This window comes from Podarcis erhardii, assembly GCF_964252035.2.
Source record: "Podarcis erhardii genome assembly, chromosome: 8".
Lineage (NCBI taxonomy): Eukaryota > Metazoa > Chordata > Lepidosauria > Squamata > Lacertidae > Podarcis > Podarcis erhardii.
In genome coordinates this window covers 9029305-9054139 of record NC_138499.1, presented here as the reverse complement: position 1 = coordinate 9054139, position 24835 = coordinate 9029305, and the positions used below count along the sequence as shown (strand labels likewise).

The 24835-nt window shown below is 43.8% G+C and overlaps 1 protein-coding gene across 8 annotated transcripts in view; it reads left to right on the top strand.

The window, feature by feature from the left end:
* Positions 1–24056, top strand: part of LOC309348693 (solute carrier family 2, facilitated glucose transporter member 5-like) — a 50596-nt gene extending 26540 nt beyond the window's left edge. For 2 of the 8 annotated variants that reach the window (XM_081874332.1, XM_081874333.1), the window contains 12 exons: positions 6325–6574; positions 8506–8601; positions 9448–9599; positions 11792–11916; positions 13067–13219; positions 13312–13437; positions 16291–16478; positions 19194–19304; positions 21285–21386; positions 21901–21976; positions 22100–22227; positions 23814–24056. In XM_081874332.1, the coding sequence (XP_081730458.1) occupies positions 6325–6574; positions 8506–8601; positions 9448–9599; positions 11792–11916; positions 13067–13219; positions 13312–13437; positions 16291–16478; positions 19194–19304; positions 21285–21386; positions 21901–21976; positions 22100–22227; positions 23814–23987 (1681 nt within the window). In that variant the 3' untranslated portion in view covers positions 23988–24056. Of the gene's footprint in view, positions 1–475; positions 552–674; positions 803–2857; positions 3085–3904; positions 4028–5286; positions 5416–6324; positions 6575–8505; positions 8602–9447; positions 9600–11791; positions 11917–13066; positions 13220–13311; positions 13438–16290; positions 16479–19193; positions 19305–21284; positions 21387–21900; positions 21977–22099; positions 22228–23021; positions 23163–23813 lie in introns of those variants that run through there. The other 6 variants (XM_081874335.1, XM_081874336.1, XM_081874337.1 and 3 more) reach the window with 6 other exon arrangements.
* The last annotated feature ends 779 nt before the right edge of the window (positions 24057–24835 follow it).

The window sequence follows — 24835 nt, the reverse complement described above, 5'->3', positions numbered from 1 at the left end:
AGTAACAGTGTTTAATTTTTGTCTCTTCTTCAACTGCCACGCTATGTAATAGCAATAAAGTTAATGTGGAAGTTGGCTGTCTATGCTGATGGGTACATCTGTAGAAGGAGACTTGAGAGAAAAGTTCCTTTGGTTTATACAATTCATTTGGATTTTGTGCAAAGGCTTGTAGGGAATGGCTGAGAATGGACATAGTCTCCCATCTGTGAAAGTCCTATGGATGTTGCAAGAGAACTCAGAGAGACGGAGATCTTGGTGTTCTGTCTCACCTGCTGTTTTCAGTTGGCCAGCAATTCTAGCCAGAGTGGCTGCTGTCCCATTGATGTCCAACTCCCATCAGGCCTAACTAACATGGAAAGTGGTGAGGGATGATGTGAACTGTAGTCTAGCAACATTGACTACCCCAGCACTAGATAAGGGGCACCTGTTAATATCACATGTACATAACTGAAATGCAACCTACTTTCTCTAACAGGACACCATCGACGAGATGGCGTATGTCGGCCTATTTTTAGTCCAAGTATTTGTCATAGCACACTCCATTGGGCCAGGTAATTGCTCACATTGTGTACTCATCTCCTTAAGTGATATGCAAGATATTAATTGGATAGAGGAATATTTGAATTCTATGGTGAAACGTTGATCCATGTCTTGAACCCTTTCTTTCCACCAAGGTCCAATTCCAAATGTAATTGTGGTGTCAATGTTCCTTCAGTCGTCACGGGCCGCAGCCTTTGTGATTGCGGGATTTGTGCAATGGTTCTCACACTTTCTTATGATGATGGTGTTCCTTCAGATTGTGGTGAGTGATATTGATAGTCAGCTTGATGCAGGGAGCAAGGTTTGCGTCAGTGAGCTACATCCATCTCTGTTCCTCACCATTATCCACCCAGCCAGCCCTCGGGTAAAACCCAAGATATGAAGCCATAACCTCAGATGGATGGATTTGTCAGCATTCTTGTCTTGTGCTTTGTTCAATGTGAACGTTAAGGCATCTTGAAGATGTGCATATTTTCTAATAAGGTTCAAACAATCTGAACAATATTCAAATGCCTAGTTGGCCATGAAAACCACTGCTTAGCCTTGAGCAAATTGCTCTTGCTTTCAGGAAAGGAGCCATAGTTTTGTATGCAGAAAGTCCCAGACCTGATCTCTAGTATCTCCTGGAAAAGACCTCTGTCTAAGGACCTGCTGCCAGGCAGTGTACTGGATTGGTTGGACAAGTTGTCTGACTCTGTACAAAGCAGTTTCATGTGTTCATCTTTGTCTGCTGCCAGGTGGTCTGGGCCTTAACCAGGAACTGCTTTAGCCAAAGGGTCAGAGCTACTGCAGATTATGTGCTCAAGCCCACTACAGATATGGAAGGGAATAAGGAGTATGTCACTTCAGCTTCTGTCAGTAGCATAGCGTGGGTTGCTGGTGCCCAGGACGGGGCAAGTGTTGCAACTCCCTGAACTGGGCATTGGTCAGTCTCTTTGCTGGCCAGTATCTAATCAAGGGATCTAATCAATCTCTCCTTGCAAAGTAGTCCCAACTTGGGAGTAGAGATAAGGCAGAGAAATGCAAAGCCAAGAGCACCGCTGTGTTGCCTTGCCCTCCTGTCCTTGGAAAAAGGTGTTCTGGACAACAAACGTGGCTCCATAATTGCTTTTCCCCCTTCCTCTTCCTCCCTCCCTCCTTGGTGGGCTCACTAAAACCACCCTTCCCCTCTCCTTCTCGGTTAGCCCAGGGGTGGGGCATGTGGGGGTATCCCTTCACCAGCCGTGAGGAGAAAAAGACGCTGTTGTCACCGTGCCCCATAACCCCAGCCTGGGTGTGGCTTGCCTCCCCGTAGCTCCAGCCTCGAGGTGGGAGCCTTTTGTGGCAGCACCTGGTTGCTCTCCTTCAGAAATTTGTGCCCAGGACCATGCCCCCCCTGCCCCCCACACTATGCCATGTGTGAAGCCTCTGAGTTTACTGCTCTACATAAGAAATCTTCCAGCCTACTGCATACATCTCAATCCTCTGCTTCCAGTGGTTGAGTGGGTTGCAGGATACACACTTCTTATATCATCAAACCTTGTGCTTGTGTACCCTAAGCTCAAAAGAACAGCTGCTGTTGGAGGAAGTAGCAATATACAGTCATCACTTGGTTTCCCCACTCTCTATCAGTAGTGAGGCAAGCAAGCTGACCACTGCTGCTATGATCCATCTTACCTGTAGAAGGGCTCTTTTTGTAGAGCATAAAGAAAACTCCTCTGGTCAAAGCTAAAGGGTTTGGGGATGGCTGTTTGTTGAATGTAGTGGAGAAGACCATCCATGAGGAGGTGCTCAATCTCAGGTATAGGTGAGATGATCACATTTAACAGTGGCTCTGATAGCTCCTCCAAGCAAGTCTGGAGCGGCATTTTGGACGGTGGCATAGGCAGGGGCTCATGGTTCTCACTGCAATATCCTCCAGCTTATCCTATGCCAGAAACTCAGACTGAGGATAGAGAATCAGAAGCAGCCTCAATCAAGTGTCAGCAGAGCATCGTGTAGAACACGTGGTTCCCAACCTTTTTTTGGCCATGCCCCACCTAAGCATCTCTAAAATCCTGATGCTCCCCCCTTGACATATTACTCTTATTATTCTAAAAGTGAACTCATATTCACATGTTAAAATAGTTAATATCTATTCACTGTTAATAATTCATTCTAATATTGCCCCCCCCCATTCAAATTGCCTCCCTGTCGGGTGTGTGCCCCATGATGGGAACTATGAGTCTAGAAGCACTTTGACCTCCTGGGTGGGGGTAGGGTCCCAGAATGATATGTGTGCGAAATATGGATGAATACAATTCTCTATTATGATCAAGTCTGTCCTTTTCATCTCCAGGTAAAAATCGGGACCTACAGCTTCCTTATGTTCTTGCCTTTCTGTGGAGGCCTGTTTTTTTTCCTCTTCAAGCATTTCCCAGAAACCAAGAATAGGACCTTTGTGGATATTAGAAGAATCATAGCAATCCAGAAGCTCAGGAAGTCCAACCTTATGAAACTGACAGAAAAGTAGAAACTTGGGAAGCAACCCATGCAGTTTATTTATTAAATTGTGTTTAATAATGATTCAAGAGAGCACTTCTTGTTATCCTTTACTTGTCTTAGCCTAGTTGACATACTTATAATAGCAGTTTAATGTTTATCTCCCCCCTCCCTCCATATCCAGGCTATTCTGTGAACATGGGTAGATTTCAACAAAGCAGAAGATCTAAACCTCACTAGCTACCACCCTTCCAGGTCTTAGTAGCTGTTTGTGAACATTGAGTGAACAATATTATGGCTGGTCAGAAGCAGATACAGCTCTGGGACAGACTGCAGCTCAATGGCTGCAATTGCAGCTTGGGAATTTGAAATAGGCTTTTCAAGTCTGATTGGAAACCTGTGAGGAGAGAGAGGGAGATGCTTAACTCATACTGAAGAAGCCTTAAATCAGAGATGAGGAAACAAGTGACCTTCTAGATGTTATTAGACTGAAGGTCCATCATCCCGAGCCAGCAAGGCCAGTGGTCATGTATGATGGGAGTTGAGGTCCAAGAGGCTCACCAATCTTGGCTTAACTCAGGCTGGACATATTCAGACTGCTTCTAAAGTGAAGCCGCTCTCTTCGTAAGCATTCCTGAAACAAATCAGCCTGATTTCAAAGCTTTCATCCTGCTTCAGAGCTCCGAAGAGCAGTTAGAAGCAATTGTTGTTTCACCTTTGGCAGCAAAATATTTTGAGACAGTCCTGCCTGCTGTCATTGCTGAAAAGCCTTCCCTTTACTCTTGCATTGAAACAGAAACAGTCCACATTAAATGATTGTGAGAGTACGATTCTAAACCAGTCTCCTTTGTACACAGTGATTATGCATCATCTTGGTTCTCAACTGTCAACTGTTTCTTCTAGAACCTTCCAACATCCTCCCCCAATTGGCTCCTGCAACACTGCTAAGAGTTCCATTTGGCTTATTTCAAAAGAATTTAGGGTGTGGCTCAATTATCCTTCAACTTGCCGGTAATAGAAAACGACTGTAAGTTTGAGTGCTTTTGCTTGCTCACACTCAAAGATTTCTATCAAAACTCCCCTGGCCACCTCCTCATCCTGACCCTTCCAGGGAGGAAGAAGAGGAAGACAGTATAGATTTACAACAGGGGTTTGGGGGAGGTCGCAGCTCAGAGGCAGATGAGGGGGAAAGCTGCGAAATCATAGGAGAGCTGGAACACCACCCAGCTGACACATTGTCTTTAGAAAGCATCCCAGACCCTCCACCTCCCAGAACCTGGCGAGTCTTAAAAGTAGGAGAGCAAAGAGCTCAAAGACAGAGGGCACGTAGCAGCACCTTTAGAGGAGATGATGAGAATGACAAATGAGGAAGTGGTAGGGGGGTGGAGATCCATTCAGGACAACCCTATTATCCAAGAGGCTGGGTTCTATAGCCTCTCTCTGTGAAGATTGAAATAAAAAAGGAAGGTAAGAAATGTTTCCTTGTCTTTATGTTTTCCTGGGCCACCAGCTGGGATCTGCGGACAGCATCCTGACAGTGTAGCTTCATTATCTCTGGGGGAGCGGCTTTGGGTGGAAGCTATTTAAACCTACCCTGCCCACTTTCTGAACACTTTGCATTCTGGAGCATTTATTGGTGTTTCCTGTTTTTGTCCCCCTCCCCCCAGCAGGCAGAGGAGTATGTCTGCCATGGATTCAGCATGGTTTCTATGTTTTCACCCCTTTCATTTCCGCTTGGTATTTTGGACTTGCCATTTGTTAATTTGGGGTTTTCTATGATATTTAAAATTTCTAGGATGGCATACCCTCCAACATGCTGGGTCCCAAAACTTGGGCATGCATTTTCCTGGCCATGCTTCTACATGAGTCACGTGACTAGTTTGAGATCATGGAACCCCAAAGACATGCTTTTTTCAGGGCTGTATTCTTGCAGCACAACATGGCACCCAGAAACTCGTGTTTTGGGGCACTGCACGAGATCATGGCCCCATTTTTTGGGGGGGTGAGATCCCAGTGCCAAAAATGGCTGCCATGCTCTTGCATGAAAAAATGGGATGTGCTGGTGGGACAAGTGTGGAAAGACTAGTGTAGTCCCAGAAGCCATGGGGGAAACATGAAAAGCAGCTGACACACAGAGAGAGATGAAGAAGAACCACAGAATGTTCGGAGTCTTTGCATAGCCTCACTAATGAAAAAGACAGAAAGTGGAAAAACCTCAAGCTAAGAGGTCTGGAATTAAGAGTGCAGAGCACCAGCTACAAGTTGAATCTTGACTTGATGTTTCAGTTCATTCAGCTGCAGCTTATGCCTCAACCAAGAAGGTTGCCGTAGATGCACCTGTTTCTGATGTGATACTGGTGGATACGGCACTGGAGACCCAACAGGACCTCACTGTGGCTGTGTACCCTGGTCCAGGTGAGTACACAACCTAAACAACTAAACAGCAGTGGCCTGGTTGACCTCCATCACCCTGCCCAGAAGTGGGGAACAGTCAGTGTAGGTCTTATGCAACACCACAAGGATTCTCCAGGTGATGAGTGAGAAATAAACAATATTACTCCCTTTAGAGGCTACTTATAAGTAGGTTTGGAGGAATGACACAGGTCTGGCTGCCACGTGAACTGAGGTAGAAGACAATTCATCTGACCTTGATCCTTCAGCAGCTATTAAGGAGGGTATCATCTCATGTGGTGAGATGTTCACTTCTTTGAGAATGCATATCCAAGCTAAGAAGAAAATGATGTAGAGGGGAGAATGCATAAAGGCCTTTCTTCACCCAGGCCTTTGGCTAATTAAACAATCTACAGACGTAATCAAGAATACTGGCAAAAGCAGCACATGAACTCTCTACAGCTTCGGGCTTTGTTGAAATGTTCAAATAAGCAGTGTTCAAGGACCAAAGCAATTTCTTCCCATGATATTTCAACTAACAAAAGATGTGGTGATGGCCACTGGGGTAGTGGCAAATCAGTGTAGGAGACTCCGATAACCGCCCTCCTAGGCATGTCCAAAAATGTGGGCTTCTTCATTGTCCTAAATTTCCCTTCCACTGTACGCTTGGTGGTGACCCTTAGATTAGAGGACCTTTTGAGAGAGGAGGTGGGGATTAAGGAGCTCATGGAGGAGGCCAGGTCTTTCAGTGACTGCTAGCCCTAATGCATAAATGGAACAACTTCAGAGGCTGTAGAGCAGGGACGTGTTGCAAGACACAAAATAAAACAAAAAGCACAGCCAGTCACACTTTCATGCCTTGATTGTAACCTGCTGGTCTGATCCTTTTCTGTACTTATGTTCTGTCAACAGCACTCTCTTATTCTCTAACAGGTCAGCCATTTCCTCTGACTCTCAAAAAGAAACCATGAAGAAAACGCAGGTGGCATCCAAAGCACCCAGAACACCCAAAGCACCCGCTGCACCCGCTGTACCCGCTGCACCCGGTTCACCCAGGAAACCCAGTGCACCCAGTAAACCCAGTAAACCAAGTAAACCAAGTGCACCCAATGAACCCAGTGAACCCAGTGAACCCAGTGAACTCAGTACTCCCATTGCACCCATTGCAGCAACCAGTCATGAGGTGAGCTTGAAGAATCTGTAGAATCCACTGAGTTTATAAAAACTGAAAACCCATGTTGTTATGTAATTGTTTCCCAAGGTTCAGACAGCGATGTAAACCAATTATACGATGTAGCATGCAGTACTTCAGGTGGCATTCAGACTTCCGGAGCAATCCAAACCCAAGCAGAGTAGCAGTAGGGCAGGATGAAGCTGCATAGTTCCTCCATCAATGCTGGCTGGATCAGAAGGCTGGGGGAAGGAAAAAGCCTGCTCTGTATTACCCCACCCTGGAGATGACTTGGCATTTGGGCATAGATCAGGTCAAATGCCATCAAGCAACAACAGTAGGGCCAGCATGGGATTCAGTGGATGCTGAACTATCTCATCCCCTTCTCACCTACACTCAGCAAGGATCCCACCAATTTTGCTTCCACCTGACCACAGTGAATGGAACAGAAAGCTGTGCAGCAGCAGGGCGAGGCTTGCAGAGAGCCATTCTGGGGTGTGGGGGTGGAGGGAGATGTCAGCTCCACCTGTTTCTCCACCACGGAGGACCATGGAGGGTTGGGTTGCAGGCTTACTCATGCTTAGGGTAATCCGATGGGTAGACTGCAAGTATAACCAAACCTGGATTCAATTTACCATATTTAAAAGTTTATGACCATCTGCAAATATCAAGGATGGTCAGCAGATCATATGCCTCAATGAAACATAATTGTTGCTATATCTTTTGTCCTTTTTTCATTTCATTTTGTTTTGTTTTGTTTAATTGTCAGGGGAATGCCCTTCCCAGAGAGAGTCCCCTTTTAGGCAGCAAGTGAATATCTCTGTATTCTTCTGGGCTCTTAAATTTAAAATCAAACAAGCCTGTCTATTTGAACTACAGTCAATTCCCTATACTGGTTTTAGGGTGTAGTTAAGTTGACTTTATGTTGTTGGGTTTGCTCTGACTTTTGGATGCTTTTACCTTGCATTTGTGCTGTTTACCATTGGTATTAGGTAAGCACTTTTTACCTTAAAAGTAAATGTAAAGGTACCCCTGACCATTAAGTCCAGTCACAGACGACTCTGGGGTTGTGGTACTCATCTCGCTTTACTGGCCGAGGGAGCCAGCATTTGTCCACAGACAGTTTTTCCGGGTCATGTGGCCAGCATGACTAAGCTGCTTCTGGCAAAACCAGAGCAGTGCATGGAAACGCCATTTACCCTCATGCCAGAGTGGTACCTATTTATCTACTTGCACTTTGACGTGCCTTTGAACTGCTAGGTTGGCAGGAGCTGGGACTGAACAACGGGAGTTCACCCAATCACAGGGATTCGAACCGCCAACCTTCTAATCGGCAAGCCCTAGGCTCTGAGGTTTAGACCACAGCGCCACCCATGTACCTTACCATATATATACCACTGGTATATTCCTTTGTTTTTAACTTGGTTGTATTATGGATTTTAATATGGTGGTAAGCTGTTCAAAGGCCCAAGTTAATGGCTGGTATGCTGATAATAAGAACCTGCTGGATCAGGCCAGTGGCCTACCTGGGCCAGCATCCCATTCTCACCGAACTAACCAGATTCCGATGAGAGGCCCCCAAGCAAGACCTGAGTGCAACACAATCCCCTCCTATGGTTTCCAGAAACTGGTATTCTCTGATTCCAAAAGTGTAGAGCCATTGTGGCGTAATGGTTAGAGTGTTGGGGAAGCACCCTAGGAGAGGAGGGTTCAAATCCCCACTCAGCCTTGACCTGGGGCCAGCCACCATCTCTTAGGCCAAACTGCCATTATAAAATAATGTCTTAATGTTTCACTCTATCTTTCAGTCTATAAACGTTTTAGTGATAACTGTAGTTAATCAAGAGTTATTTAATATAAGTATTCTGCTCTGTACATTCTCATTATGTTTCTTCCTCTTCTTCTTCTTCTTCTTCTTCTTCTTCTTCTTCTTCTTCCTGCAGGATGTCCCAATGAGGCTTATTTGGATTTCAATGGCTGCCTGCTTAATTACTGTACAATATGGATACAATATGTGGTTACTCTACACCCCTTTTGTGGTAAGATAGCCCTGCGTAGCACGTGGTTTCTTAAAGCAGGGGTTATTGTAGGCCTGGGAAACCTTTTCTCTGTTGAGCACCACATTCCTTCTGGGATAAATTGATGGGGATCATAGGCTGGCACTGGTGTAGCCAGATCCCAAACTAGGTAGGACACTGCTGCAAATCTCTCTCTCTCTCTCTCTCTCTCTCTCTCTCTCTCTCTCTCTCTCTCTCTCTCACACACACACACACACACACAGAGAGAGAGAGAGAGAGAGAGAGAGAGAGAGAGAGAGACTCATAGCAATTTCCTTCTTAAGTTTATCAAAAAGAAAGGAGAGGGGATAGTTATAGTCAATTTCCTAATGCATCCTGCTTTAGAAGCCAGTATATGACAAGTTACTGCTCAGTAAATAAAAGTAGAATATAGAAGGCAAAAAGGAGAGTGCTCCTTGCTCTTTGAGTCTGGATACTTAAAAAGGCAAATATTTGCCTATTTTCATTGGTGAAAGTGTGGACAAAACTTTTGTGACATACAATATGGTGTGGCAGGTAAGTCCCACCCCCACATAATTGATCACAAGATGCAGTGCACACACACTGTTTGAATGGCAATGCCTATTAACTTGGGGAGGGGGTGCTGGCCCCCTCAAATAGTCTATGGGAGGAGGGAAAGGGACCTCAGCCTCGAGGAGCTGACCCCTATGCCTCCTAGCTCTCAATGTGCTCTCTGGGCATCCCAGAATTACCTGCAGATCCTTGGCCCTCATTCAGTTGGTCCCAGGCTCTCACGTTCTGCTGCCACATGATCTCATGCCACATGAGCAGTCCTAATCTCAAGCATTTATTGTGCTTCTCCCTTAGCTCCTGCATGACTTGTTCAACATAACAACCTATGAAGAGATGGAAGATCCAGGTTCTCAGATGTACATTGTGGCTATCACCCTTGCTTTATTTCCACTTGGAGCCATTTTTGGGTCCATTCCTGTTGGTTATCTGGCCAATAGATTTGGCAGGTATTGGGATAAATTTGTAACTGGTGAATGACATGCCCTCGGATGGTGGGAAAGGGGAACGGATAGGTGCTGCTGATCTGCATGCCCCCAGTAAGAGCTAATCAAATATGCAATATCATCACTTTAGCTGGATGGGATGTTAGGAAAGGACAAAGACACATCAAGAAGGGGTGTGTGGCAGGGAGAGACACAGTGAGATCCATTTAGGTCTATGGAATCATACCTGAAAACCTTTGTCAGCTGCTAAAGCTTTGTTTGAAGGTAGTCAGAACATGCCTACCAATTGCAAGATAATCCCACCAATGCGGTTTTGATCAATTTGGTTCTTAAGACATCATCTAACATACACCAGCAGATTTTCTAATATACAGCTGAGAAAGAACCCAGAAGTTAATGGTAGAACACATGTTTACATTCAGAAGATCCCATTTTCTCTCATCATCATCCCTCAATTAAGAGATTTTATCTAGCACAGCAGAAGGTTTCTAGCTCTGGTGGAAACGTATGAGCAATCCCTCCTGATATTTATTAAGATAAAGAAAGTGTGTGAGATCTTATATAGCATGGCAGCAGGTTGCTAGCTCTGGTGGAAATGTGTGAGCAATACCTCCTGAAATTTATTAAGGTAAAGAAAGTGTGTGAGTAATTTCACAGTGCTTGGGTGTAGAGGTTCCAAGGCCTTCTGTCGGTCTTTGTTTCTGCACATTACTAGCAAACCCAAGCTCCAACTACCACACAATCACACAATTGTGCTCATTTCACATGCTAACAAGGTTATGCTTAAAATTCTACAAGGCAGGCTTAAGCAGTATGTGGACCGAGAACTCCCAGAAGTGCAAGCTGGATTTCGAAGGGGCAGAGGAACCAGAGACCAAACTGCAAACATGCGCTGGATTATGGAGAAAGCTAGAGAGTTCCAGAAAAAACATCTACTTCTACTTCATTGACTATGCAAAAGCCTTTGACTGTCACAGCAAACTATGGCAAGTTCTTAAAGAAATGGGAGTGCCTGATCACTATGCAAAAGCCTTTGACTGTCACAGCAAACTATGGCAAGTTCTTAAAGAAATGGGAGTGCCTGATCACTTCATCTGTCTCCTGAGAAATCTCTGTGTGGGACAAGAAGCTACAGTTAGAAATGGATATGAAAAAAAACTGATTGGTTTAAAATTGGGAAAGGAGTAAGACAAGGCTGTATATTGTTTCCCTGTTTATTTAACTTATATGCAGAATTCATCATGTGGAAGGCTGAGCTGGATGAATCCCAATTAAGATTGTTGGAAGAAATATCAACAACCTCAGATATGCAGATGACACAACTTTGATGGCAGAAAGTGAGGAGGAATTAAAGAACCTCCTAATCAGGTTGAAAGAGTAGAGCACAAAATATGGTCTGAAGCTCAACATTAAAAAACAAAGATAATTTGGTCCCATCACCTTCTGGCAAATAGAAGTGGAAGAAACGGAGACAGTGAGAGATTTTACTTTCTTGGGCTCTGATCACTGCAGATGGTGACAGCAGTCACGAAATTAGAAGACACCTGCTTTTTGGGAGAAAAGCAATGATAAGCCTAGACAGCATCTTAAAAAGCAGAGACATCACCTTGCCAACAAATGTCCGTTTAGTTAAAGCTATGGTTTTCTCAGTAGTGATGTATGGAAGTGAGAGCTGGACCATAAAGAAGGCTGATCGCCGAAGAATTGATGCTTTTGAATTATGGTGTTGGGGGAGACTCTTGAGAGTCCCATCGACTGCAAGAAGATGAAACCTATCCATTCTGAAGGAAATCAGCCCTGAGTGCTCACTGGAAGCACAGATCCTGAAGCTGAGGCTCCAATACTTTGGCCACCTCATGAGAAGAGAAGACTCCTTGGAAAAGACCCTGATGTTGGGAAAGATGGAGGGCACAAGGAGAAGGGGACGACAGAGGGTGAGATGTTTGGACAGTGTTCTCGAAGATTTCAACATGAGTTTGACCAAACTGTGGGAGGCAGTGGAAGACAGGAGTGCCTGGTGTGCTTTGGTCCATGGGGTCACAAAGAGTGGGACACGACTAAACAACACTAGCAAACCCAGAACAAATTATCTATAAAAGGATTAGGAGATTCCTGTATTTCTATAGCTCCTCTCCCCCCTTTGCTCCTTTGATGCTATCATATATTGACATCTTCCCACCTTACTGTCTTTTCAGGAAAGGTGCTGTGAAGATAGCTACCTTTTTGAGTCTGATCCCTCCTGTCCTATTGGCTGTTGGTAATAAAGTAAATCTCTATGAATTCACAATTGCTGTACGTTTCTACACTGGGATATGCACAGGTGAGTCAAGGTCCCAGGTTTAGTAGTTTGGCATAGAATTCATCTTGCTAGTCTGTGCTAAGCAGAGACACTAAGCAATAGTTTGTTTTCACAACAGAGGGAGGGTGGGCTGCCAAAGAACCAAGTAAAGCAGTATCAGTGTGTCTCATTTCCACACACATCTCCCTAATTGACTTTGGAAACCAGTGTTGTGGCTCAGATAGGTCACCAAGGATGGAGTAACTGGTAGAGGTGGCATTGAAACTCTATAGGACTGTGAGTTGGAAAATGGATTTTTGTAAAATATGAAAAGAGGAATCGCTGTGCAGAATTATTATTATTTAAATATAAAGTATGTTTTATCCCAAGGCCTTGGGTTAATTAGCATACTAATTATTGTACCAAAGAACATACCACCATGGGTGTTGTTTGACCGTAGTTTCCATCTGTCCCAGCCAATAGCTATTCCATGACTAATAGTTAGAGATTACATGAATTGTAGTCCACTACCATCAGATCCTGAAGCTGAGACTCCAAAACTTTGGCCTCCTCATGAGCAGAGAAGACTCCCTGGAAAAGATCCTGATGTTGGGAAAGATAGAGGGCACAAGGAGAAGGGGACGACAGAGGACGAGATGGTTGGATAGTGTTCTTGCAGCTACCAGCATGAGTTTGACCAAACTGCGGGAGGCAGTGGAAGACAGGAGTGCCTGGTGTGCTCTGGTCCATGGGGTCACAAAGAGTCGGACACGACTAACCGACTAAACAACAACAAACCATCAGTTTGGCTAGTATTACCAACAGTATTACCATAGTTTGAATTAAATGATTTAATGTCATTTCTCAGAGATGTACGGGCTCTGGGCAGGTTCCAATAAAAGAACATTCCCAAGTTGAGAGGCAGCTACTGAGAACACCTGTCCGTACTCCCTTGTGGGGGCTGGTTTGATTCAGAGCTACAACTGGGTGGTGTTACCATATCTATGGTGTGTGATGTCATGCCTCCATATAGTTCCACTCAGCGGTCGGTGACATTTTGCAGAATTCTACAAAAGAACACCTTAGAGACATGAGACATTACTTGCACATCCTACTGGAGCCTCAGGACTGTTCATACATTTTTGTACATGTCGCATGCTCAATGTGATTTATCTATTTATCAACTAAATAGGACTAATCTCCGTTGTTGTTCCTCTGTATCTTGGAGAGATTGCCCCTGGAAGCGTGAGGGGAGCTATCGTCATGATGTCCCAGCTATTTTATTCTTTGGGCCTCTTTATGGGTCAGCTACTTGTTGCTAAAGACCACTTTAAAATGCGAGGAGGTAATTAAGAGAAATTAATCCTTTTGCTTATACGAGATCAGACGCATGGCCACAGTTTCTCCACATTGTTGTCACTCTATCTTCTTGCACAGGTTACATGATAGTGATGGGCATTTCTGGGGTCATGCCAATTTTTCAGATCATACTACTACCCTTCTTTCCTGAAAGTCCGAGGTATCTGTTCATTCAGAGGAAGAATGCAGAGAGTGCAAGGGAAGGTATGATACTCTGAACTTTATTGAGATTTCTAGTTGTGAGCATCATACATAGCCATTAGAACGCATCTGGCTGAAGAGACATCACCCACCATTCGCCAGAATAATGAAATCTCCCCATTCTAGCATTTTGAAATAATTGCTTGTATTCCTGTGTTAATAATATAGAACCAACCACATCCATTTCATTACAATGTGCATGCATATGAAATATTAGTGTAAATGGTTATACACATATTTATGGCCACTGGGCTTCCAATGGCTCCTAGTAATGATGGCGATACATTACCTCTACTATTAGAGGCTGTTGTTTTGTTTTAGTTTTTATAGTCCTGCCATTCACCAGGTGGTTGATGTTTGGAAAATATACATTAAAGCTGCAATGAAACAACTAATTCATAAAATGTATCTAAAACACCAATAAAAATATTTAAGTAGGAAGTGAGTAAAATACCACTTCAATCAGCAATGTCTAGCCCCAGCCCCACTGCAAAAAAAAAAAAAAAAAAAAGTCTGGACAAGGAAATGGTGTCTGCATGATGGGCAGGCTTGGTATATATTGAACAATTAGCCTGAAAACATGCAAAGATGCCAGCGTAAAACAGTTTCATGTGATATTTTCTGAGGAACTCATATACAGTCCCCCAGTGGAGTGGTAGATAACTTTATAGGAAATTTTCCTGTAATGCAGTTTCATAGAATTGTAAAATTGGAAGTGAGCATGAGAATCATCGAGTCCCACCACCTGCAGTGCAGGCATATTTTGCGCAGTATGGGACTTGAACCCACAACTTTAGTATTAAGTACTTTACTGATTGAGCAGTGACTGAGAGAAGAAAGCAAGTGCATAAACAATTTAATTGGTTTCAGGCTGTTTCCAATACTTGCCCTACTCAGAGTTAACCCATTGAAATTAATGGGCATGTCTGATGTAGGCTTAGGTTGAGTAGAACTTAGTTGGATACAACCCCATATAATTTGTCCTATGGCTGCATTCAGATGTGAGGATTATTGCATTAGTTTTCCTGGTTATAAAGCTAGCACTTCTATGATAGAATTGCAGAGATGGATGAAATCCTGAGGGTCATCTAGCCCCTATTTATAGCACACCTTTTTTACTGCATTATCTGCAGCAACATTATGGAACTGCGACATTTTGACTGATATACTGCTATGCCAAACTAATTTTCATTCACACCACTGGGTTGTTAGCAGACGTTGCAACTTGGGTGAATTAGATTGCAGTACTCATTTACAGTTTCTGGAGCTCAGGGGCTTTATTCATGTAAGAGCTATTTACCCAGATGAATGGAGATAAGAGAGAGAAAACAGCAGACATCTTGTCTGGAAAGAAGAGCAAGAACAACTCTGCTTTTAGGGGTGGAGTTAAATTAGTCAAAGATACATCCAAACAAGTGATGGCTAGATTGCTTTTGTGCCTTTGTGAAGTTTAAACTAGCACATCCATGAACTACAAACTCTGAAGGAAATATACAGTGGTACCTTGTGTTACGTACCGCCCCCCTTACGAATGCGTCGGGTTATGCACTCCGCTAACCCAGAAGTAGATGCCCCTTGTTGTGAAATGTGCCCTGGGATGCTAGTGGAAGTTCCACTCCAGCGGTGCAGCAGCAGTGGGAGATGCCATTAGCAAAAGTACGCCTCATGTTATGAGTGGTTTCCACTTATGAACAGACCTCCGGAACGGATTAAGTACGTAACATGAGGTACCACTGTATTTGCTTTTCTCTAATATGGGTATAGGGACGCTGGTGGCACTGTGGGTTTAACCAGAGCTTAGGGCTTGCCAATTAGAAGGTTGCCGATTCAAATCCCCACGACGGGGTGAGCTCCCGTTGCTCGGTCCCTGCTCCTGCCAACCTAGCAGTTTGAAAGCACATCAAAGTGCAAGTAGATAAATAGGTATTGCTCTGGCGGGAAGGTAAACAGTGTTTCCATGCGCTGCTCTGGTTCACCAGAAGAGGCTTAGTCATGCTGGTCACAGGACCCGGAAGCTGTACGCCAGCTCCCTCGGCCAATAAAGTGAGATGAGCGCCGCAACCCCAGAGTCATCCGTGACTGGACCTAATGGTCAGGGATCCTTTTACCCTTTAATATGGGTATAGTGTGACACAACACCAGTTGTTGTTGGACATGTCGCCACTCTTTAAGTGCATGCATGCTTCTCTTCCCCAATTATTCACCCATGAAAGTGGCAGGGAAGAACTGTATGCCAGAATAGTACCCCAATTTTTTTCACGGTGCAAGAATTATAGTGCAAACCTCCTTCATTTTTTTAAGTTAATGGAGTTGAAAGCAGATTTTTTTTCAGGAAGCAACTGACATGGAAATGAATGCTAACCTTCTGCTAGATATCCAGAAGAGACCTTTAAGTTGTGGGAAGGGTCACATAAATTGTGGAAATTATCAGGTAAATAAATGCCAGGAAGTGGAATAAAGCACTGTTTGAATGCAGCCGAACATGCACAGTGATTGCTGACTCCTCCCCACTACTGCCTACTGGGTTCCCCCACTTTCCAAGTTTTAGTTTCATTTGTATGTGACTTCCATCTTCTGGAAAAAAAGTCATTTTTTGCTTTGAATAGCTTCCTTAACTCCATTCATTCACAACAGCGGCATCCCCTTGGCCCTGTTAGATATTATTACCAATCAGTGTTGTATATTCTAACTGAACATCTATACTGACCATTTTAAATAACTCTCAAACATTCTAAAGAGATTTGACCCTCTTTCCCCTTCCTTCCCCTTTCCCCCTTCCTTCTTAACAATATTCTCATTCTACTGAGACTCTTACTCTACTGAATTCAAATCCTTTCTGCCTCTTTTCCCACACAGAACTGAAGGTGCTGAGAGGCAAGGATGATGTGGAGAATGAAATGAACGAACTCCGTCAGGAGGACCTCTTTGAGAAAGCAGAAAAGAACATGACTGCTGCTAAACTGCTATCATCCCCAAACCTGAGAACGCAGGTCATCACCATAATTGTCTTGATAGGTGGTGCACAGCTTGACGGCATTGGTGCGGTAAGCAAAGCATTGCCCCCCTTAAAAAAAAGTTTGGAGGTGGAGCCAGATAATATGATAGCCATATTCAAATATATAAAAGGATGTCACATAGAGGAGGGAGAAAGGTTGTTTTCTGCTGCTCCAGAGAAGCAGACACAGAGCAATGGTTCCAAACTACAAGAAAGAAGATTCCAACTAAACATTAGGAAGAACTTCCTGACAGTAAGAGCTGTTCAACAGTGGAATTTGCTGCCAAGGAGTGTGGTGGAGTCTCCTTCTTTGGAGGTCTTTAAGCAGAGGCTTGACAACCATATGTCAGGAGTGCTCTGATGGTGTTTCCTGCTTGGCAGGGGGTTGGACTCAATGGCCCTTGTGGTCTCTTCCAACTCTATGATTCTATGATTCTATGATTGTATGACTCTAAGTGTGAGCTCCCGTTGCTCGGTCCCAGCTCCTGTAAACTTAGCAGTTCCAGAACATGCCCCAAAGTGCAAGTAGATTAATAAGTACCGCTCCAGCGGGAAGGTAAACGGCATTTCCATGCCCTGCTCTGGTGTTGGTGTTTCCATTGTGCCAGTAGCGGCTTAGTGATGCTGACCACATGACCCAGAAAAACTGTCTGTGGACAAACACCGGCTCCCTCAGCCTGTAAAGTGAGATGAGCGCCGGAACCCCAGAGTCGTCTGCGACTGGACTTAACTGTCAGAGGTCCTTTACCTTTACCTTCTTCTGAAATGTTGAATGCACTACATTATTTGTGTGCCAAGACCCCATGACCTTAATCAGACAAGACAACAGCTTATGGTTTTATGGGATCAAATAGGCCACAACTTTTATCAGTTACAGATGTGAGTGGTTTGGCATAGGCATTGGGTAAAGCCAAACTGTATCAGATTACATCACGCCAGCCCGCCTGCTGGGAGTGCACCTAAGGAGAAACCACCTATGACCTACATCAAATGGGGGTACCCCCCCGAAGGGTTTCCCATTTGAGGAGTGGTATGACCCTATTCCCTGTCTGGGCTTCAAACAGTAAACACTCCCCCTGGATCCCTTTAACAGGATGCCTTTAACCAACGAAGGGCAGGCAGAGGCTACAACTTCCCTCCAGCCAAGACCTAGGTTTACCCAAAGGTCTCAGTACCATTTACAGTTGGGGCTGAGAAACGGTTAATCCCTTAAAGGTATCTACCATTCAGTGTAAGCAGTTGCTGTTGTTGTTTAGTCATTTAGTCGTGTCCGACTCTTCGTGATCCCATGGACCAGAGAACGCCAGGCATTCCTGTCTTTCACTGCCTCCCAAACTCATGTTGGTAGCTTTGAGAACACTGTCCAACCATCTCATCCTCTGTTGTCCCCTTCTCCCTGTGCCCTCAATCTTTCCCAACATCAGGGTCTTTTCCAGGAAGTCTTCTCTTCTCATGAGGTGGCCAAAGTATTGGAGCCTCAGCTTCAGGATCTGTCCTTCCAGTGAGCACTCAGGGCTGATTTCCTTAAGAATGGATGTGTTTGATCTTCTTGCAGTCCATGGGACTCTCAAGAGTCTCATCCAGCACCATAATTCAAAAGCATCTATTCTTTGGTGATCAGCCTTCTTTATGGTCCAGCTCTGTGCTCAATAGACCGAGAGCTGTATATGACAATTTTCTATGATTGGGAATCATGCAAATTCTATTTACTTATTTATTAAATTTCTATACCACTTTATATTTTTAATAAAAACCTCCAAGTGGTGTACAGCATATTAAATCAATAAAACAATAGCCAGGCGTTGTTCTTCCGGCCTCATGAGGAGCCTCTTCAGTGGGGCTGGTGAGTGTGGGCCTCATCACCTAGGCCAGGTGGAAAGGGCCTTTCAGGGAGCGGCCTCCACACCTCACAGTCAGGCGATGTTCCTCCGGCCTCATAAGGAGCCTCTTTTATAGGGTCGGCCATCAAACCTCTGCTTAAAAACCTCCAAGGATTCATTCCATTGTCAAACAGCTCTTACTCAGTTACTGGTGCTCGCCCTGTGGAACGCTCTCCCATTAGATGTCAAGGAAATAAACAACTATCTGACTTTTAGAAGACATCTGATGGCACTCCTGTTTAGGAGGATGTTTGATGTTTTATTCTGTTTTTAATCTGTTGGGAGCTGCCCAGAGTGGCTGGGGAAACCCAGCCGGATGAGCAGAATATAAATAATAAATTGTTGTTGTTGTCAGAAAGTTCTTCCTGATATTTACAGTAGTTGGAATCTCCTTTCTTGTAACTAGTAGCCATTGGTTCGAGTCCTACCCCCCAGAGAAGGAGAAAAGAAGCTTGTTCCACGCGACAGCCCTTGAGATATTTGAAGATAGCTATCATATCTTCTCTCAGTCTAATCTTACTCTGGCTAAATATATCCAACCCCTTCAACCATTCACAATAAGGCTTGGTTTCCACACCCTTGATCATCTTGGTCGCCCTCCTCTGCACATGTTCCACCTTGTAATATCCTTATTAAATTGTGATTCCCAGACAAATTACTCCAGAGACTCAGCTAGATTGGTAAAGAAATATCATTTTGTATGTGTTGTATATGCATTATAACACGGTGAGACCAGATAGCACTGTGGAGTTCCATTTTTGCCAATGTAATTTCTCATATAATGTTCACCTGAAATGCTTCTTTGATGTGTCTGGATCCAGCCCAGGTGTGGTCTGACCAAGGTTGACATAGATTAGACTATTGATTATTTTTTCTGATTTCAGGTGCACTATTATGTAGATATAATCTGCATGGCTGCAGGGGCAGATGAGAAGATGTTGCGGTGGCTTCGTATGGTCACAATTATTATTGGCTTAATTTCGCTCTTGATCGCGGTAAGCTTTTTCCACTTCTTTGTCTCTTTCCTTCTGAATCTTGAAACTCACTGTTCTTCAACGGAAAGAAATTTAAGTGTTACAGTATCCCCACCCCCACAACACATCCCCAAGAATAATAAACATTTTTTTAATTATAGTATTATGAGAGTTCTCTGACCATTCTTTGTAAAAGAACCATAGTTATTTACACACAGTACCTGTATTCTAGTTTGTATTGGAAGTCATCTAAAGGGGTAAAAAAATCAGCTTGAACATTTGTTTGTTTGTTTGTTTTTGCATCAAAAATAAGTATAAGATAAAAAGTATCCAGACAATTGAATTTCAAATCTAGACTAACTGTAGGGAGAAGCCCCTACTACAGAAGTACCAAAGTTCTCAAAATTCCCTTAAGAAAGTCCAATTAAATTTAAATTGTCTGTGGTAAAGAAATACCCTATAAGCTGCAATTCTATACAACAGGGGAAACCAATCTGTTGTTCTTCAGATACTGCGACTTTTTGAACAACTGAACCTTATTACTTAATTTATTTATTACTGACTTATTGAACCTTCTCTACACCTTTTCCTCATCCAGCTGGCTGGAGCTGATGGGAGTCATTAAGATTTAGAGAGTACCATGTTGGCTAAATGTGCAAACTCAAAGGCACACCATGCTTCAGTAGCTGTTGTTTATATGTGGATTCCTCCATAGTGAAGGGTATCTTCATTCAGATATGACCGAGAACTATCATTCCTTTAGGGACACATATTTTTAGTAGTTGCTGGTCTCATCAGTCAACCTCACACATGGCAGTAGCACAGTTTGAAATCATTTACTACCACTACAAACTATAAACAACATTATACAGCATTACTTTAGCAGAAAACGCAGCTATCCTGTGTTAGATGGCTACAGAAAACTTTTTATTATTATTTCAGAAAGTCTACTTGCTTTGAAAATTTTCCTGACTTTATCTGTGCTCTGTTGATCATTATTTTATACCTTGGGTTACAGACACTTCAGGTTGCATTTTTCCGGGCTGCGGGTTGCCAAAACCCGGAAGTATTGGAACGGGTTTCAGTGGCCGCGCATGTGCAAAAGCGCTGAATTGCAACCTGCGCATGCGCATATGTGCCGCTGTGGGTTGCGGACACTGCGTGCTGTGAACATGCATCCCGCACGGATCACGTTTGCAATCTGAGCATCCACTGTATTTTTAATGCACACCATTTAGTTATTTTGTTTTTGATTAAGAAGCTTATATGTTATACAAAATAATGTAAATTCAATTCAGTTCAGTTCAATTCTACAGTGATTTCACTTGTGCACTTTATGAGCATTGCTCATAAAAACATTTCCCAAGGCAGGATTGTCCTGGGAAATGTAGGCATAAATTGCAATTGGTCCTTTTATGTACTTGGGGTTTTCCTCTGTTCCTTTTGTCTACTATAGTTTTGCCCCTCGGTCCTGGTTTTGTGGTCAGTTTCTACCAGAGTCCAACCCACACCACATAACACCCCTGGCTTTTAAAATGTTATTAGCACTTTTATCCCACCCAGCCAAATGGGCATTCTCATTTTATACTCCAAAGAATTGCGTCTAACACTACTTATTACACACCTCATTTGCTCTCATAATGGTCTCTCTCACACTTCATATGAACATTGAAAGAGTCTTCTTGGAGACTCTAGATGTGCCAAAGGCACATCTAGTCCAGAATCCTGTTCTCACAGGGTGTGAAGTTATGTTGAAAAATATCCCCCAAATGCATAATTTGGTTATACTGTGCAAGCTTGCTTACACTGACACTATCAATGAACTCTTAAAAGGTAAGTCGGGACTTGCCTTTGGAGAAGCCACACTGATATGTTCATCCATATGCTTCCTTATATTAGCTTTAATAATGCTTTCTACCAGTTTTACAGGAACCAATATAAGCTAACTTATGTTGCATTGTATTTTCCTGGATCTCCTTTCCTCCTCTTTATATTCTCTAGATGTATCTTGCAGATTCTAAGGGACATAGGTATCTGCTTCTGACTGGCTTTTTGATGTGCAGCATTGTCTGTGTTCTGTTAACCATGGCCCTGGAAATGCAGGTTTGTAATTGCGAGTTGAGAATCACCAAATGGGCTGTCATTTAGCCCCATTCTCGCTCCCCCTATACTCCATGCTGTGTAATAGCAACAAAGTTAATGTGGAAGTTGGCTGTCTATGCTGATGGGTACATCTGTAGAAGGAGACTTGAGAGAAAAGTTACTTTGGTTTATACAATTCATTTGGATTTTGTGCAAAGGCTTGTAGGGAATGGCTGAGAATGGACATAGTCTCCCATCTGTGAAAGTCATATGGATGTTGCAAGAGAACTCAGAGAGACGGAGATCTTGGTGTTCTGTCTCACCTGCTGTTTTCAATTGGCTAGCAATTCTAGCCAGGGTGGTTGCTGTCCCATTGATGTTAGAGTCCAACTCCCATCAGGCCTAACTAACATGGAAAGTGGTGAGGGATGATGTGAACTGTAGTCTAGCAACATTGACAACCCCGGCACTAAATAAGGGGCACCTGTCAATATCACATGTACATAACTGAAATGCAACCTACTTTCACTAACAGGTCACCATCAACGAGATGGCGTATGTCAACATACTTTTAGTCCAAGTATTTGTCATAGCACACTCCGTTGGGCCAGGTAATTGCTCACATTATGTTCTGATCTCCTTAAATGATCTGCAAGATATTAATTGGATAGAGGAATATTTGAGTTCTATGGTGAAACGGTGATCCATGTCATGAACCCTTTCTTTCCACCAAGGTCCACTTCCAAATGTAATTGTGGTGTCAATGTTCCTTCAGTCGTCACGGGCCGCAGCCTTTGTGATTGCGGGATTTGTGCAGTGGTTCACACACTTTCTTATGATGATGGTGTTCCTTCAGATTGTGGTGAGTGATATTGATAGTCAGCTTGATGCAGGGAGCAAGGTTTGCGTCAGTGAGGTACATCCATCTCTGTCCTCACCATTATCCACCCAGCCAGCCCTCAGGTAAAACCCAAATATGAAGCCATAACCTCAGATGGATGGATTTGTCTGACTCTGTACAAAGCAGTTTCAGGTGTTAAGCCACTACCAAGAAGGCTCTCTGCCTGGTTCTCTGTAACTTCACCTCTCGCAGTGAGGGAACCACCAGAAGGACCTCAGTGCCGGACCTCAGTGTCCAGGCAGAATGATGGAGGTGGAGACGCTCCTTCAGGAATACTGGACTGAGGCCATTTAGGACTTTAAAGGTCAGCACCAACACTTTGAATTCTGCTCAGAAACGTACTGGGAGCCAATGTTGGTCTTTCAAGACTGGTGTTATGTGGTCTTGGTGGCTGCTCCCAGTCAGCAGTATAGCTGCTCCATTCTGGCTTAGTGGTAGTTTCTGGGTCACCTTCAAAGGTAGCCCCACGTAAGCGCATTGCAGTAGTCCAAGCGGGAGATAACCAGAGCATGCACCACTCTGGCGAGACAATCTGTCGGCAGGTAGAGGCTCAGCCTGGGTACCAGATGGAGCTGGTAAACAGCTGCCCTGGACACAGAATTAACCTGCACCTCCACGGACAACTGTGAGTCCAAAATGACTCCCAAGCTGCTCATCTGGTCCTTCAGGGGCACAGTTACCCCACTCAGGGACCAGGGAGTTCTCCACACCTGCCCGCCTCTTGTCCCCCCAAAACAGTACTTCTGTCTTGTCAGGATTCAACCTCAATCTGTTAGAACAGCTGCCGTTGGAGGAAATAGCAATATACAGACATCACTTGGCTTCCCCACTCTCTGAGGAGTCCAGCTCTAGCAGTAGTGAGACAAGCAAGCTGACCCCTGATGCTACGACCTGTAGAATGGCTCTTTTTGTAGAGCATGAAGAAGTAGCCAGCAGTTCACCACTGAAAACTCCTCTGGTCAAAGCTAAAGGGTTTGGGGATGGCTAAAAGTAGTGGAGAAGAACATCCCCGAGGAGGTGCTCAATCTCAGGTATAGGTGAGATGATCACATTTAACAGTGTCCCTGATAGCTCTTCCAAGCAAAACAGGAGCAGCATTTTGGACGGTGGCATGGGCAGTGGCTCGTGGTTCTCACTGCAATATCCTCCAGTTTATCCTATGCCAGAAACTCAGATTGAGGATAGAGAATCAGAAGGAACATGGTCTAGAACATGTGGTTCCCAACCTTTTTATTTTTACCATGCCCCACCCAAGTATCTCTAAAATCCTGATGCTCCCCTGCCCCTGTGATATATAATTCTTATTATTCAAAAAGTGAATCCTATTCACGAGTTAAAATAGTTAATAACTATGCACTGTTAATAACTCATTCTTGAATTGCCCCCCTTAAAAATAAAATTCCACGTTTGGAACCACAAGTCTAGAAGCACTGTGAGCTCTGGATGGTGGGAGTGGGGAGGATCCCAGAATGATATGTGTGCGAAATATGGATGAATACAATTCTGTATTATGCTATTATGCTCAAGTCTGTCCTTTTCATCTCTAGACAAAAATCGGGACCTACAGCTTCCTTATGTTCTTGCCTTTCTGTGGAGGCCTGTTTATCTATATCTTCAAGAATTTCCCAGAAACCAAGAATAGGACCTTTGTGGATATTAGAAGAATCATAGCACTCCAGAAGCTTAGGAAGACCAAACTTAAGAAACCGACAGAAAAGTAGAAACTTGGGAAGCAACCAATGCAGTTTATTTATTAAATTCTTTTTTAAATAATAACAATAATAATTCAAGAGAGCCCTTCTTGTTATCCTTCACTTGTCTTAGCCCAGTTGACATACTTATAATAGCAGTTTCCCTCCTGGTTTGATGACACAGCCTTTATTTTATATTTTTATTTTTCCCCCCCTCCCCAAATTCAGGCTATTCTGTGAACATAGGTAGATTTCAACAAAGCAGCAGATCTAACTCTCACTAACTACCACCCTTCAAGGTCTGAGAAGCTGTTTGTGAACACTGTGTAAACAATTTTATGGCTGGTCTGAAGCACATACAGCTCTGGGACAGACTGCAGCTCAGTGCCTGCAATTGCAGCTTGGGAATTTGAAAGAGGCTTTGCAAGTCTGATTGGAAACCTGTGAGGAGAGAGAGGGAGCTGTTTAACTCATACTGAAGAAGCCTTAAATCAGAGATGAGGAAACAAGTGACCCTCTAAATGTTATTATACTGAAGGTCCTTCATCCTGAGCCAGCAAGGTCAATGGTCGTGTATGATGGGAATTGTGGTCCAACAAGGCTCCCCAGTCTTGGCTTAGCTCATGCTTCCCACATATACTAGGTGTGTACATCCACTTTGAATGAAGTCTCAGTCTTGAGCTAAATCAGCCTGCTTTGGGCATATTCAGACTGCTTCTAAAGTGAAGCCACTCTCTTCCTAAGCATTCTGAAGCAAATCAGCCTGATTTCAAAGCTTTCATCCTGCTTCAGAGCTCTGAAGAGCAGTTAGAAGCAATTGTTGTTTCACCTCTGGCAGCAAAATATTTTGAGACGGTCTTGCCTGCTGTCATTGCTGA